This window comes from Salmo trutta, chromosome 18 (assembly GCF_901001165.1).
Source record: "Salmo trutta chromosome 18, fSalTru1.1, whole genome shotgun sequence".
Lineage (NCBI taxonomy): Eukaryota > Metazoa > Chordata > Actinopteri > Salmoniformes > Salmonidae > Salmo > Salmo trutta.
The window spans coordinates 1,351,911-1,367,802 of NC_042974.1; the positions used below are offsets into that span (position 1 = coordinate 1,351,911).

The window sequence follows — 15,892 nt, forward strand, 5'->3', positions numbered from 1 at the left end:
GTTTAATATTAACTATGTCTCTGAGGATAGTACTGTTTAATATTAACTATGTCTCTGAGGATAGTACTGTTTAATATTAACTATGTCTCTGAGGATAGTACTGTTTAATATTAACTATGTCTCTGAGGATAGTACTGTTTAATATTAACTATGTCTCTGAGGATAGTACTGTTTAATATTAACTATGTCTCTGAGGATAGTACTGTTTAATATTAACTATGTCTCTGAGGATAGTACTGTTTAATATTAACTATGTCTCTGAGGATAGTACTGTTTAATATTAACTATGTCTCTGAGGATAGTACAGTTTAATATTAGGTATCTATGAGGAAAGCTCTGTTTAATACGCCTGTTGTATTCGGCACATGACAAACAACATTTTCTTTCATGTTCTATGGAATGATGTTCTAGGAAAGAGACATGCTGCTGAGGTACAGGCGGCAGGGCACCATAGGGAGGAAGAAGGCCATTAAGCCGTGTAAACCAGTGGTAGAGACGTTCTTTGGTTACGATGAAGAGGCTTCTATAGACTCAGACGGTTCCTCCATCTCCTTCCACACAGACAGGACACCGTGCACACCAGACGATGACCTGGAGGAGGTAAGACACGCAGACAGACTTTCTGGGAAAGTCGTACAGTTTTGCTTGTCGTGTTTAAGGGGAGTCTGACAGAGAGAAAGAGAGTGATCAAGAGAGAGGGAGAGAGGAAAGAGAGAAAGATCAAGACAGAGAAAAAGAGAAAGGAGGGGGAGAGATATGTATGTTTTGTCGTCTGATTGCTCCCTGATGAAAGCTGGACGTTTTGACATTTGGTTTGTTATAGAACTATGAATGAATTCGGAAGCGTGTTTCATTCTTGATATACAGCAGTCAGTTACAGAAGTGTAAATATGCAATGCAACGTTTACTGCGAAGCAGACATATTGCTGGTTTCTTATGTCATATGTTATTTCTGATATTGTGTTATAATGACTTTGGGGAGGGACAGCAACTGTCCTGACTACCCTCACTGTTGTTTTTGTCTGTCTGTCTGTACATCTGCCTGTCTGCCCGTCTCCCCGTCTGTCTTCCCGGTCTGTCCGTCTTTCTGCCTGTCTGCCCATCTGTCTGCCTATCTGTCTGTCTGCCCGTCTGTCTGCCCGTCTGTCTGCCTGTCTGTCCGTCTGTCTACCTGTCTGTCTGAACATCTGCCTGTCTGTCTTTCTGCCTGTCTGCCCGTCTGTCTGTCTTTCTGCCTGTCTGCCCGTCTATCTGCCTGTCTGTCTGCCCGTCTGTCTGCCTGTGTGCCTAAATGTCTGTCTGTCTGTCTGTCTGCCCGTCTGTCTACCTGTCTGTCTGCATGTGTGCCCATCTGTCTACCTGTCTTTCCGTCGACCTGTCTTTCTGTCTGCCTGTCTGTCTGCCCGTCTGTCTGCCTGTCTTTCCGTCTACCTGTCTGTCTGCCTGGCTGTCTGCCTGTAGGGTATGATCAGGGAGGAGACAGAGATGAGGTTTCATCAGTTGACCATGGAGTACCAGGCTCTTCAGAGAGCCTATGCACTTCTACAGGAGCAGGTGGGGGGCACGTTTGATGCAGAGAAGGAAGTCAAGGTAAGAGGTGTTCTATTATGATGCCATTGTCAAACATGTATTTCATTCACTGGGCAGTAATGTATTTCAGACCACTAGTCCACTAGAAGTATTGGGCTGTAGTCGTATTCACCTGTCCTTCATAAGTAGGACTCCTCCAAGGCCTGATTCAGCCCAGACATTCACATAAATCATGCATTGACGTCCGTGAGAGAAAATGAGAGTTAAGCACGCAGGTCTCAAACCAAAATGCTGCCCTAGAGACTGAACCAGGTAGAGACAGAATGCTGACATAGAGACTGACCAGGTAGAGCCAGAAGGCTGCCATAGAGACTGAACCAGGTAGAGACAGAATGCTGACATAGAGACTGAACCAGGTAGAGACAGAATGCTGACATAGAGACTCACCAGGTAGAGCCAGAAGGCTGCCATAGAGACTGAACCAGGTAGAGACAGAATGCTGACATAGAGACTGAACCAGGTAGAGCCACAACGCTGCCATAGAGACTGACCAGGTAGAGACTGAACCAGGTAGAGACTGAACCAGGTAGAGCCAGAACGCTGCCATAGAGACTGAACCAGGTAGAGCCAGAACGCTGCCATAGAGACTGAACCAGGTAGAGCTAGAATGCTGACATAGAGACTGAACCAGGTAGAGCCAGAACGCTGACATAGAGACTGAACCAGGTAGAGGTAGAATGCTGACATAGAGACTGAACCAGGTAGAGCTAGAATGCTGACATAGAGACTGAACCAGGTAGAGCCAGAATGCTGACATAGAGACTGAACCAGGTAGTGCCAGAACGCTGACATAGAGACTGAACCAGGTAGAGGTAGAATGCTGTCATAGAGACTCTACCAGGTAAAAACTGAACCAGGTAGAGTCTGAACCAGGTAGAGACTGAACAAGGTAGAGACAGAAACAGGTAGAGCCAGAATGCTGCCATAGAGACTGAACCAGGTAGAGAAACATATTCTACTAGCATTGATTATCATTGTATATAACCAGTGAATGTTGTTCTCTTCACTCCACAGACAAGAGAACAGTTGCAAGCAGAGCTTATTCTCTACCAAACCAGAATACAGGACCTGGAGTGTGTTCTGTCTCAGCAAGGACAGGTGACTGGATCACACACACACACACACACACACACACACACACACACACACACACACACACACACACACCCACCCACCCACCCACCCACCACACAGAGAGAGAGAGAGAGTTCTTTACCACTGATTCCCTGTGTGTTTGAAGGATATGAAGTGGATCGAGGAGAAACAAGCCCTGTATCAAAGAAATCAAGAACTCATAGAGAAGGTATAAAACTATTATCCATCATATTTACCTGAAGTGATATGTCACATGTAATTCAGGTGTGATTGTGATTATATTTCCCCAGTGTATTTCTGTCTCTTAACAGATCAAGCACATGGAAACAGAGGAGTCACGTTTAAAAAACGAATTTCAGGACGCCAGAGACCAGAATGAACTCCTGGAGTTCCGGATCCTTGAACTTGAAGTAAGAGCCATTTAACCCCTCACAACAACTACTTTCAAGGGCACCGTGGTATGGCAGCCCCCCTGGCTCCATCCTCTCCAATCGCTAGGAGTTTCCACTGGACCTTGTACACAATTGGACAAAAAAAAAAGTTAAATCTTAATGTTATTCACGTTTTTGGAAATGTATTGTCGTTTATTTTTATTTTTTTACAGTTTTAGCTGTACTCGTACATACACTAGCTAATGAAAGACTAATGAAAGGCTAGATTAACATGCCCATGGTCTCCAAGATGGGCCATCTAGTAATAATGTCATCTATCACCGTCCAGGAGAGGGAGAGGAGATCTCCAGGAATCAACTTCCACGACATCCACTTCTGTGAAGGCATCAGTCCACTGCAGGTGTACTGTGAGGCCGACGGAGTCACAGTGAGTCTATATCTATAATAATAATAATATCATATAAAAGGTGTTAGAGGGTAGAGGCTAGGAGCTAGGGGCTAGGAGCTAGGATCTAGGAGAGTGTCTAGGGGCCTCAAATTCAAATCTTGACCGCATAGCCAGTTCCATTGCCTTTCTTCATTGTTCCCTTCTAATCAGGGCCTGATTTAGACCTGGGACACCAGGTGGGTGATATTAATGATCAGGTAGAACAAACAACCAGTAGTTGTCCTCGTAGGGTCAGAGTTGAATACCCTTGGTCTAGGGGGAGTGTTAAGGACTATTTGATTTGAAGTTTAACCTGATGTTTTTGTCTCTTCTCCCTGGCAGGACATCATCATCACAGAGCTAATGAAAAAGCTAGATATACTGGGGGATAATGCCGTAAGTGTATGTTCATTTCCTATCTACATGTATGTACATGTGTCTGCCTGCAGTAGGGTCCGCTCCAACCTCACTGGACTCATCGCTCTGTCTATCTGTCTCCTCTGTGTTGATGGATCTGCTGTCTGCTTGATACTGAGTGTCTGTGTTGATGGATCTGCTGTCTGCTTGATACGGAGTGTCTCAGTGTTGATGGATCTGCTGTCTGCTTGATACTGAGTGTCTGAGTGTTGATGGATCTGCTGTCTGCTTGATACTGAGTGTCTGAGTGTTGATGGATCTGCTGTCTGCTTGATACTGAGTGTCTGAGTGTTGATGGATCTGCTGTCTGCTTGATACTGAGTGTCTGTGTTGATGGATCTGCTGTCTGCTTGATACTGAGTGTCTGTGTTGATGGATCTGCTGTCTGCTTGATACTGAGTGTCTCAGTGTTGATGGATCTGCTGTCTGCTTAATACTGAGTGTCTGAGTGTTGATGGATGTGCTGTCTGCTTGATACTGAGTGTCTGTGTTGATGGATCTGCTGTCTGCTTGATACTGAGTGTCTGAGTGTTGATGGATGTGCTGTCTGCTTGATACTGAGTGTCTGAGTGTTGATGGATCTGATGTCTGCTTGATACTGAGTGTCTGAGTGTTGATGGATCTGCTGTTTGCTTGATACTGAGTGTCTCAGTGTTGATGGATCTGCTGTCTGCTTGATACTGAGTGTCTGAGTTTTGATGGACCTGCTGTTTGCTTGATACTGAGTGTCTGAGTGTTGATGGATGTGCTGTCTGCTTGATACTGAGTGTCTGAGTGTTGTGTTCTCCTTATGTGCCATGTACCACCCAGAACCTATCCAATGAGGAGCAGGTGGTCGTCATTCACGCCCGGACCGTCTTAACTCTAGCAGAGAGGGTATTTATATTTTCAGCAACTTACATTTCAAAAGGCTGTTTTAATCTTTGTTTGTTTGAATGCCAGCCTTGTCTTTGAAACCCTGCCGTACAGTAGGCTTTGCATCATTGAGTTAATGAGATAAAATAATGTTTTATTCCCAGCTGAATATCCCAATTTATTATCTTCTCCTTTCAGTGGCTAGAGAATATAGAGGTCACCAAAACAGCTTTAGCACAGAAAAGGATGGACATTGAAAGTGAGAAGGTAAATGGCTGATCTACATTTTATTTCAACCCTTCTTATTTAGCATGTTGCTCAAGTTGTTTTATATGTTGCTGATGCATGGAAGTATGTGTTATATGTTTAAAGTGCATTGGCAACTGGCAATATATTGTAGCCCGACCTACAGTATTCAACAGACATCTTATATGAATGAATGAATTAACAGATGAATGAATGAATTAATTAATTAATAAATGAATGAATGAAAGAGAGAGAATTAATGAATGAATTAATAAATGAATGAATGAATGAAAGAGAGAGAATGAATGAATGATTTTGTATGAATCTCCTGTAGGAGTTGGCTGAATGATCAGGTTGTGTTGTGTGTTATTTGCAGCATGTGTTCAGTAAACAGAAAGGCTATCTGGATGAGGAGTTGGACTACAGGAAACAGTCCATGGCTCAGGCTCACAAGGTGAGACATTTCAAATGGACCTAAATGTTCCAGGAAAAAACTTGCCTTTGTAAACTAACACTCGCACTCTGGACAAAAGCATCCGTGCTTCTACACCTGCATTGCTTGCTGTTTTAGGCTGGGTTTCTGTACAGCACTTTGTGACATCAGCTGATGTAAGATGGACTTTATAAATACATTTCATTGATATCTGCTAAATGACTAAAGTGAAAATATACAATGAGTGCATAAAACATTAAGAACACCTTCCAAAAATTGAGTTGCACCCCGTTTTTGCCCTCAGGACAGACTCAATTCCTCGGGGCAAGGTGTCAGAAGTGTTCCACAGGGATGCTGGCCCAATGCTTCCCATAGTTGTCAAGTTGGCTGGATGTCCTTTGGGCAGTGGACCATTCTTGATACACATGAAAAACCCAGCAGCATTGTAGTTCTTGACTCAAACCGGTGCGCCTGGCACCTACTACCATACCCCGTTCAAAGGCACTTAAATCTTTTGTCTTGCTTAAATCAATTGAGACATGGATTGTGTATGGCACACGTACATAATCCATGTCTCAATTGTCTCAAGGCTTAAATCCTTCTTTAACCTGTCTCCTCCCCTTCATCTACACTGATTTGAAGTGGATTTAACAAGTGACGTCAATAAGGGATCATAGCTTTCACCTGGATTCACTTGGTCAGTCTATGTCATGGAAAGAGCAGGTGTTCTTAATGTTTAGTCTAGTCAGTGTATATGTTTTTATAGAAAACATTGAGCCAGTGGATCACATTGTCCACCCACTGACTAGCTGCAGCTGTTCCCGCTTGTGGTCGTTAGGTGTAACACCAACTACCTTGCCACTCTCCTTCTTTCTCTCCCCTCTCCCTCCATCCTTCCATCCCTCTCTCCGCTCCCTCCCTCCAGAGGATCTTGGAGCTAGAGGCGATGCTGTTTAATGCCCTGCAACAGGATGCGGGGGCCAAGATGTCGGAGATGCTGTCGGACGATGAGAGGGAGACACTGCGTCGGGCGGTGGAGCAGTGGAAGAGAGGGGTCATGATGGAGCTAAGAGAGAGGGACTCACAGATCCTCAGGGAGAGAATGGAAATGCTACAGCACTCACAGCAGGTGAGAGGATGGAGCTGGTAGAGAATGGAGCTGGTAGAGGATGGAGCTGGTAGAGGATGGGGCTGGTAGAGGGTGGAGCTGGTAGAGGATGGAGCTGGTAGAGGATGGAGCTGGTAGAGGATGGGGCTGGTAGAGGATGGGGCTGGTAGAGGGTGGAGCTGGTAGAGGATGGAGCTGGTAGAGGATGGAGCTGGTAGAGGATGGAGCTGGTAGAGGATGGAGCTGGTAGAGGATGGGGCTGGTAGAGGATGGAGCTGGTAGAGGATGGAGCTGGTAGAGGGTGGAGCTGGTAGAGGATGGAGCTGGTAGAGGATGGAGCTGGTAGAGGATGGGGCTGGTAGAGGATGGATCTGGTAGAGGGTGGAGCTGGTAGAGGATGGAGCTGGTAGAGGATGGAGCTGGTACAACACACAGCAGGTGAGAGAATCTACAGCCAGTAAAATAATGGACCATTAATGCTGAGTCTATTTCATACCAGGCAGAACAGGTGTGAGAAACAATGATTACTACTGTGTCAATCTATGACACACACTGCAGGTAATGAGACAATATTGTTACTGTGTCTATCTACAGTATAACACATACCTCTCTAAAGGAGAAGAGAGAAACGACCATTACTAGTGGGTCTTATTCCCCAGGGAGTTTCTCCTTCCTCAGCTACCCTACAGTACATTCCCCAGGGAGATTCTCCTTCCTCAGCTACCCTACAGTACATTCCCCAGGGAGATTCTCCTTCCTCAGCTACCCTACAGTACATTCCCCAGGGAGATTCTCCTTCCTCAGCTACCCTACAGTACATTCCCCAGGGAGATCCTCCTTCCTCAGCTACCCTACAGTACATTCCCCAGGGAGATCCTCCTTTCCTCAGCTACCCTACAGTACATTCCCCAGGGAGATTCTCCTTCCTCAGCTACCCTACAGTAACATTCCCCAGGGAGATCCTCCTTCCTCAGCTACCCTACAGTACATTCCCCAGGGAGATCCTCCTTTCCTCAGCTACCCTACAGTACATTCCCCAGGGAGATTCTCCTTCCTCAGCTACCCTACAGTACATTCCCCAGGGAGATTCTCCTTCCTCAGCTACCCTACAGTACATTCCCCAGGGAGATTCTCCTTCCTCAGCTGCCCTACAGTACATTCCCCAGGGACATTCTCCTTCCTCAGCTACCCTACAGTACATTCCCCAGGGAGATTCTCCTTCCTCGGCTACCCTACAGTACATTCCCCAGGGAGATTCTCCTTCCTCGGCTACCCTACAGTACATTCCCCAGGGACATTCTCCTTCCTCAGCTACCCTACAGTACATTCCCCAGGGAGATTCTCCTTCCTCAGCTACCCTACAGTACATTCCCCAGGGAGATCCTCCTTTCCTCAGATACCCTACAGTACATTCCCCAGGGAGATCCTCCTTCCTCAGATACCCTACAGTACATTCCCTAGGGAGATTCTCCTTCCTCAGCTACCCTACAGTACATTCCCCAGGGAGATCCTCCTTTCCTCAGCTACCCTACAGTACATTCCCCAGGGACATTCTCCTTCCTCAGCTACCCTACAGTACATTCCCCAGGGAGATTCTCCTTCCTCGGCTACCCTACAGTACATTCCCCAGGGACATTCTCCTTCCTCAGCTGCCCTACAGTACATTCCCCAGGGAGATTCTCCTTCCTCAGCTACCCTACAGTACATTCCCCAGGGAGATTCTCCTTCCTCGGCTACCCTACAGTACATTCCCCAGGGACATTCTCCTTCCTCAGCTACCCTACAGTACATTCCCCAGGGAGATCCTCCTTTCCTCAGATACCCTACAGTACATTCCCCAGGGAGATCCTCCTTCCTCAGATACCCTACAGTACATTCCCCAGGGAGATTCTCCTTCCTCAGCTACCCTACAGTACATTCCCCAGGGAGATTCTCCTTCCTCAGCTACCCTATAGTACATTCCCCAGGGAGATCCTCCTTCCTCAGCTACAGTATAGCAATATTAAATATTTACTCTAATCTGATTATACTTGTTGTCCACCTTATTGTTCATCCTGTTTTTCATGTCCAGAGAATCAAAGAGCTGGAGGAATGGATAGCAGCACAGAAAAGACAGATAAAGGAACTAGAAGAAAAGGTACATCTGGTCAAATGGTCCCTTTTGAAACCAGTGACACTGTGTTGTATTGTTCAGTTTATTCAGTTGGAATCTGAATTGGAGTATAAATGCTACAAATTTGCTGTTTTTTTCTCTGTTTTTCAAAATAAATGACTCCTTTCTCTCCATTCTCTTCTTTTCAATCCGTTCAGTTTTTATTTTTATTTTTGTTTTTTTCTTTAGCCTTCATTCTTTGGTCATAGTTCTCCAGGGAAGCCAGAGCAAGTATGTATTTGTTTATCTAAATGTCTGTTTTATTTAGCTATTCAAATAATAAATTAGGCTATATACTGTGCATGATATCATATTTTCATTTCAGTTCACAGGTTTCCATATTGTCTTCTACATTGTGTTCAAGAGGACAGGATTTGGTATCCAAGATGGCTCCCAGTGTCCTGAAAGTCTTTTCGAAGACTTCTTCACACGAGAAACCAGTCAACTATGCTGCAACACTGACTTTAGATAGAATGCTATGACCATGTTTTTTTTTAAAGACAGAAAACCTTTTTTTTTTTTTTTTACTTCAGTAACCTTTTAAACCTGACTGCTGTCCCTCGTCAGTAATGATGATGTTGACGTCTCGATGGAAGACTCTACGGAAGACTTCCTCTCTATGGATGAAGACTTCAGTGGAATTGAAGAACTCTTACATGGGAGTGTTTTGTGTTTTTTTCCCTGCTGAGCAGGTGGTGCTCTGGTCGCTTCCCTTTGGAAGCATGAAGAAGAGAGTTTAATTGATTGATTGAAAACTAACTGTAGTGAAGTCATGCGATAGTCCTGCTCGGGCCTTAAACCTGGATCTTTTCTGTCAACCAAACACTTTAGCCAAGAGTTCCAAAACCTCTTGACGAGGTCACTAGGTGTTGGGTTATGTTAAACGACGGTGAAGTGAGACATTTTACCGTAGTTCTTAACGTTCACACACACACTCCACTGAAGCTGAGCGTTTCCTAAAATGGACACCATACCACTGTTTACACTATCTGACCACGCTGTTATTACACTCACAGGGAGCTAGTCACAGAAAGAACTTTAAAATCCTCGAACTTTAAAATGGTGAAAGCCTTCAATGATGCTGCCCATACTAAAACTGGCTTTGTGGCCAGTGTGCCCTCTATCTATCTCTATGGCCTCAGCCCTTCCCCTGTCTGGTCCAGACATGCTGTGGGACTCATTAACTCCTCAATCTCAGTGTTTGAAATGAAACCAGAAGCCAAACTGTGGTATTATTAGACATCATGTATTTTTGTATGTATGAAAAAAAGGCAAAGATTTTAAAATACATTTCTCAAAAGAGGAGTAAATATAATGCTAAATTAGATTTTTTTTTGTTGATGAAAATGAAGAAGCTTTCAATGATTTTAGAATTTTCCATTTGATCAGATTTATATAAATCTGATCTTTCCCCTTGGTGCTTGGGAGAGGGTTTCAGATAGGGACCTTGGTTAGTTCTGTTATGTCCTGATGGAGAGGGTGGGTTTGTTTCAGATGGGGACCTTGGTTAGTTCTGTTATGTCCTGATGGAGACAAATACCTCCCATTTAATCTTTATGACTCCATGTTAAAGCAGATTGTGTATGAAAGATGTATTTTATGCATTATGTTGCCATTAAATGGGATCAAGCCCCGTTTCTATGGACTACTGCACCTTCATAACCAAGCACACACACACCCACCCACAGGAACACAACGCACACACACACTCACACACAGAAGACTTGAAATGATAAACACTGGACATCACCAGCCATATCTGAATACTAGGATAGATGACATCTCTCCTGAAACCAAATAAAGAAAGGTCTCCACCACAAACTGAGACACAGGTAAGAATAATATTATATGAATGCTTTATGACACATCTGGAAATGGATTATTATTATCAACCAATGTTGCATATTGTTTTATCTTTTGATATCATTTTTTTTTATATGCAAGTGTTATTGGTTGGTTGATTAAAGTTGAATGTTTAAAGTGAAGTGAGGCTCAGTTGTCTGCAGAATTCCAACAGTAGAGGGCGGTACACTACAGAAAATGTTTGCCATAGACATGGCTGTTTCAATGTGTTTGTATGTGTTCCCAGTAGGAATAGACTATGTGGCCTTCAGCACTCTACTCTGGATCGTTCCAATCTGGTTTGCTAAGGGTGAGCTAAATGTACGCTGACCCTTCAAATACCTGAAATGCTTGATATTTAAGCACAAAAGTATACAAATTCTTCATGCCACTCTTGGATATGATTATTTGAAGGCTGTAAAGTTCAATCCAAAACCACACAAAAGGGATTCATTTTGGATCGTACTACAGTTGTAGAAAAGCAGAAACTTCAAGCTGGAATCCTTAATGGTGAAACTGCGATATGACTTCATTACATGCGCGCCAGAACAGCAGAAAATGTCCTGTATTATTTTTTACCATGTTGCTCCTCACCTCCGCTTCATCAACAAAACAAAAACAATAACAACAGCTGTGGGGCGGACAGTGGTGCTGTTTCCTCTAGTGTAGATGTTTAACAGTGGTGCTGTTTCCTCTAGTGTAGATGTTTAACAGTGGTGCTGTTTCCTCTAGTGTAGATGTTTAACAGTGGTGCTGTTTCCTCTAGTGTAGATGTTTAACAGTGGTGCTGTTTCCTCTAGTGTAGATTCCATGTTTAACAGTGGTGCTGTTTCCCCTAGTGTAGATGTTTAACAGTGGTGCTGTTTCCCCTAGTGTAGATTCCATGTTTAACAGTGGTGCTGTTTCCTCTAGTGTAGATTCCATGTTTAACAGTGGTGCTGTTTCCCCTAGTGTAGATTCCATGTTTAACAGTGGTGCTGTTTCCCCTAGTGTAGATGTTTAACAGTGGTGCTGTTTCCTCTAGTGTAGATGTTTAACAGTGGTGCTGTTTCCCCTAGTGTAGATTCCATGTTTAACAGTGGTGCTGTTTCCTCTAGTGTAGATTCCATGTTTAACAGTGGTGCTGTTTCCCCTAGTGTAGATGTTTAACAGTGGTGCTGTTTCCCCTAGTGTAGATTCCATGTTTAACAGTGGTGCTGTTTCCCCTAGTGTAGATTCCATGTTTAACAGTGGTGCTGTTTCCCCTAGTGTAGATGTTTAACAGTGGTGCTGTTTCCCCTAGTGTAGATGTTTAACAGTGGTGCTGTTTCCCCTAGTGTAGATGTTTAACAGTGGTGCTGTTTTCCCTAGTGTAGATTCCATGTTTAACAGTGGTGCTGTTTCCCCTAGTGTAGATGTTTAACAGTGCTGCTGTTTTCCCTAGTGTAGATTCCATCTCTATACCCTGATGAAGACAGCTTGTCTGGCGAAACGTTGGATATCAGGTTATTAAATTATTACGTCTGAGCCCCTAAAGTGTGGGGCTCTCCTTTTAATTTTTCAACAGATTCCATCTTTAATAACAGGCAGTTAACGGCATAGTGGGATGGAATCCACAGTCCTAACACAGTATGACCTCTAATAGGAGAGAATCCACAGTCCTAACACAGTATGACCTCTAATAGGAGAGAATCCACAGTCCTAACGCAGTATGTCCTCTAATAGGAGAGAATCCACAGTCCTAACACAGTATGTCCTCTAATAGGAGAGAATCCACAGTCCTAACACAGTATGTCCTCTAATAGGAGAGAATCCACAGTCCTAACACAGTATGTCCTCTAATAGGAGAGAATCCACAGTCCTGACACAGTATGACCTCTAATAGGAGAGAATCCACAGTCCTAACACAGTATGTCCAATAATAGGAGAGAATCCACAGTCTTAACACAGTATGTCCTCTAATAGGAGAGAATCCACAGTCCAAACACAGTATGTCCTCTAATAGGAGAGAATCCACAGTCCTAACACAGTATGTCTAATAGGAGAGAATCCACAGTCCTAACACAGTATGACCTCTAATAGGAGAGAATCCACAGTCCTAACACAGTATGTCCTCTAATAGGAGAGAATCCACAGTCCTAACACAGTATGTCTAATAGGAGAGAATCCACAGTCCTAACACAGTATGTCCTCTAATAGGAGAGAATCCACAGTCCTAACGCAGTATGTCCTCTGTGAGAGAATCCACAGTCCTAACACAGTATGACCTCTAATAGGAGAGAATCCACAGTCCTAACGCAGTATGTCCTCTAATAGGAGAGAATCCACAGTCCTAACACAGTATGTCCTCTAATAGGAGAGAATCCACAGTCCTAACACAGTATGTCCTCTAATAGGAGAGAATCCACAGTCCTAACACAGTATGTCCTCTAATAGGAGAGAATCCACAGTCCTAACACAGTATGTCCTCTAATAGGAGATAATCCACAGTCCTAACACAGTATGTCCTCTAATAGGAGAGAATCCACAGCCCTAACACAGTATGTCCTCTAATAGGAGAGAATCCACAGTCCTAACACAGTATGTCCTCTAATAGGAGAGAATCCACAGTCCTAACACAGTATGTCCTCTAATATGAGATAATCCACAGCCCTAACACAGTATGTCCTCTAATAGGAGAGAATCCACAGTCCTAACACAGTATGTCCTCTAATAGGAGAGAATCCACAGTCCTAACACAGTATGTCCTCTGTGAGAGAATCCACAGTCCTAACACAGTATGTCCTCTAATGTGAGAGAATCCACAGTCCTAACACAGTATGTCCTCTAATAGGAGAGAATCCACAGTCCTAACACAGTATGTCCTCTAATAGGAGAGAATCCACAGTCCTAACACAGTATGTCCTCTAATAGGAGAGAATCCACAGTCCTAACACAGTATGTCCTCTAATAGGAGATAATCCACAGTCCTAACACAGTATGTCCTCTAATAGGAGATAATCCACAGTCCTAACACAGTATGTCCTCTAATAGGAGAGAATCCACAGCCCTAACGCAGTATGTCCTCTAATAGGAGAGAATCCACAGTCCTAACACAGTATGTCCTCTAATATGAGAGAATCCACAGCCCTAACACAGTATGACCTCTAATAGGAGAGAATCCACAGTCCTAACACAGTATGTCCTCTAATAGGAGAGAATCCACAGTCCTAACGCAGTATGTCCTCTAATAGGAGAGAATCCACGGTCCTAACACAGTATGTCCTCTAATAGGAGAGAATCCACAGTCCTAACGCAGTATGTCCTCTGTGAGAGAATCCACAGTCCTAACACAGTATGACCTCTAATAGGAGAGAATACACAGTCCTAACGCAGTATGTCCTCTAATAGGAGAGAATCCACAGTCCTAACACAGTATGTCCTCTAATAGGAGAGAATCCACAGTCCTAACACAGTATGTCCTCTAATAGGAGAGAATCCACAGTCCTAACACAGTATGTCCTCTAATAGGAGAGAATCCACAGTCCTAACACAGTATGTCCTCTAATAGGAGATAATCCACAGTCCTAACACAGTATGTCCTCTAATAGGAGAGAATCCACAGCCCTAACACAGTATGTCCTCTAATAGGAGAGAATCCACAGTCCTAACACAGTATGTCCTCTAATAGGAGAGAATCCACAGTCCTAACACAGTATGTCCTCTAATATGAGATAATCCACAGCCCTAACACAGTATGTCCTCTAATAGGAGAGAATCCACAGTCCTAACACAGTATGTCCTCTAATAGGAGAGAATCCACAGTCCTAACACAGTATGTCCTCTGTGAGAGAATCCACAGTCCTAACACAGTATGTCCTCTAATGTGAGAGAATCCACAGTCCTAACACAGTATGTCCTCTAATAGGAGAGAATCCACAGTCCTAACACAGTATGTCCTCTAATAGGAGAGAATCCACAGTCCTAACACAGTATGTCCTCTAATAGGAGAGAATCCACAGTCCTAACACAGTATGTCCTCTAATAGGAGAGAATCCACAGTCCTAACACAGTATGTCCTCTAATAGGAGAGAATCCACAGTCCTAACACAGTATGTCCTCTAATAGGAGATAATCCACAGTCCTAACACAGTATGTCCTCTAATAGGAGATAATCCACAGTCCTAGCACAGTATGTCCTCTAATAGGAGAGAATCCACAGTCCTAACACAGTATGTCCTCTAATAGGAGAGAATCCACAGTCCTAACACAGTATGTCCTCTAATATGAGAGAATCCACAGCCCTAACACAGTATGTCCTCTAATATGAGAGAATCCACAGCCCTAACACAGTATGTCCTCTAATATGAGAGAATCCACAGCCCTAACACAGTATGTCCTCTAATAGGAGAGAATCCACAGTCCTAACACAGTATGTCCTCTAATAGGAGAGAATCCAGAGTCCTAACACAGTATGTCCTCTGTGAGAGAATCCACAGTCCTAACACAGTATGTCCTCTAATGTGAGAGAATCCACAGTCCTAACACAGTATGTCCTCTAATAGGAGAGAATCCACAGTCCTAACACAGTATGTCCTCTAATAGGAGAGAATCCACAGTCCTAACACAGTATGACCTCTAATAGGAGAGAATCCACAGTCTGTCATGGCTGTTTGAAGGATCGGACCAAAATGCAGCGTGTTTGTAGTTCCACATCTTTATTTATTTGTGAAACGTAATGCAATACATTAAATACTTGAACTAACAAAAACAACAAACCGTGACGCAGAGAGAAAACACACTACTCAAAATATAATCACCCACAAAAACAGGTGGGACAAACATCAGCTTAAATATGACCTCCAATTAGAGACAACAACAACCAGCTGCCTCTAATTGGAGATCATACCAAACAAAAACAAAATAGAAATACAAAACTAGAAACTGAACATAGAAATACAAAAACAGACAAACACCCCCTGTCATGCTCTGACCTACTCTACCATAGAAAATAACAACTCACTATGGTCAGGACGTGACACAGTCCTAACACAGCATGTCCTCTAATAGGAGAGAATCCACAGTCCTAACACAGCATGTCCTCTAATAGGAGAGAAGCTAGTGGCGAGGAGGAGGAGGAGGAGTAGAGGGAGGCGGAGGAATGTTTGTGTGAAATGTAGGTCTCTGCCATAGGGCATCTCAGAAACATGCAGACTCTCTCAGCCACACTGTGACCTCACATGCCCTAATGTCTAAGACTAACACGCAGTTACCCCAAAGCCATGCCTGCTCTCTGTGATGTCTAAGACAAGGAAATGTGTGTGTGTGTGTGTGTGTGTGTGTGTGGGTGGGTGGGTGGGAAGGAGAAAATAAATAA

At 43.8% G+C, this 15,892-nt stretch overlaps 1 protein-coding gene across 8 annotated transcripts in view; it reads left to right on the top strand.

Annotated features, from left to right (window-relative positions):
- Positions 1-10,700, top strand: part of jakmip3 (Janus kinase and microtubule interacting protein 3) — a 69,888-nt gene extending 59,188 nt beyond the window's left edge. For 4 of the 8 annotated variants that reach the window (XM_029697451.1, XM_029697453.1, XM_029697456.1 and 1 more), the window contains 14 exons: positions 412-600; positions 1,462-1,590; positions 2,605-2,688; positions 2,831-2,893; positions 2,997-3,095; positions 3,406-3,504; positions 3,847-3,906; positions 4,732-4,797; positions 4,975-5,043; positions 5,399-5,476; positions 6,381-6,584; positions 8,635-8,700; positions 8,905-8,946; positions 9,041-10,700. In XM_029697451.1, coding sequence (XP_029553311.1) covers positions 412-600; positions 1,462-1,590; positions 2,605-2,688; positions 2,831-2,893; positions 2,997-3,095; positions 3,406-3,504; positions 3,847-3,906; positions 4,732-4,797; positions 4,975-5,043; positions 5,399-5,476; positions 6,381-6,584; positions 8,635-8,700; positions 8,905-8,946; positions 9,041-9,187 — 1,395 coding nt within the window. In that variant the 3' untranslated portion in view covers positions 9,188-10,700. Of the gene's footprint in view, positions 1-411; positions 601-1,461; positions 1,591-2,604; positions 2,689-2,830; positions 2,894-2,996; positions 3,096-3,405; positions 3,505-3,846; positions 3,907-4,731; positions 4,798-4,974; positions 5,044-5,398; positions 5,477-6,380; positions 6,585-8,634; positions 8,701-8,873; positions 8,947-9,040 lie in introns of all 8 variants that reach the window. The other 4 variants (XM_029697455.1, XM_029697458.1, XM_029697452.1 and 1 more) reach the window with 3 other exon arrangements.
- The last annotated feature ends 5,192 nt before the right edge of the window (positions 10,701-15,892 follow it).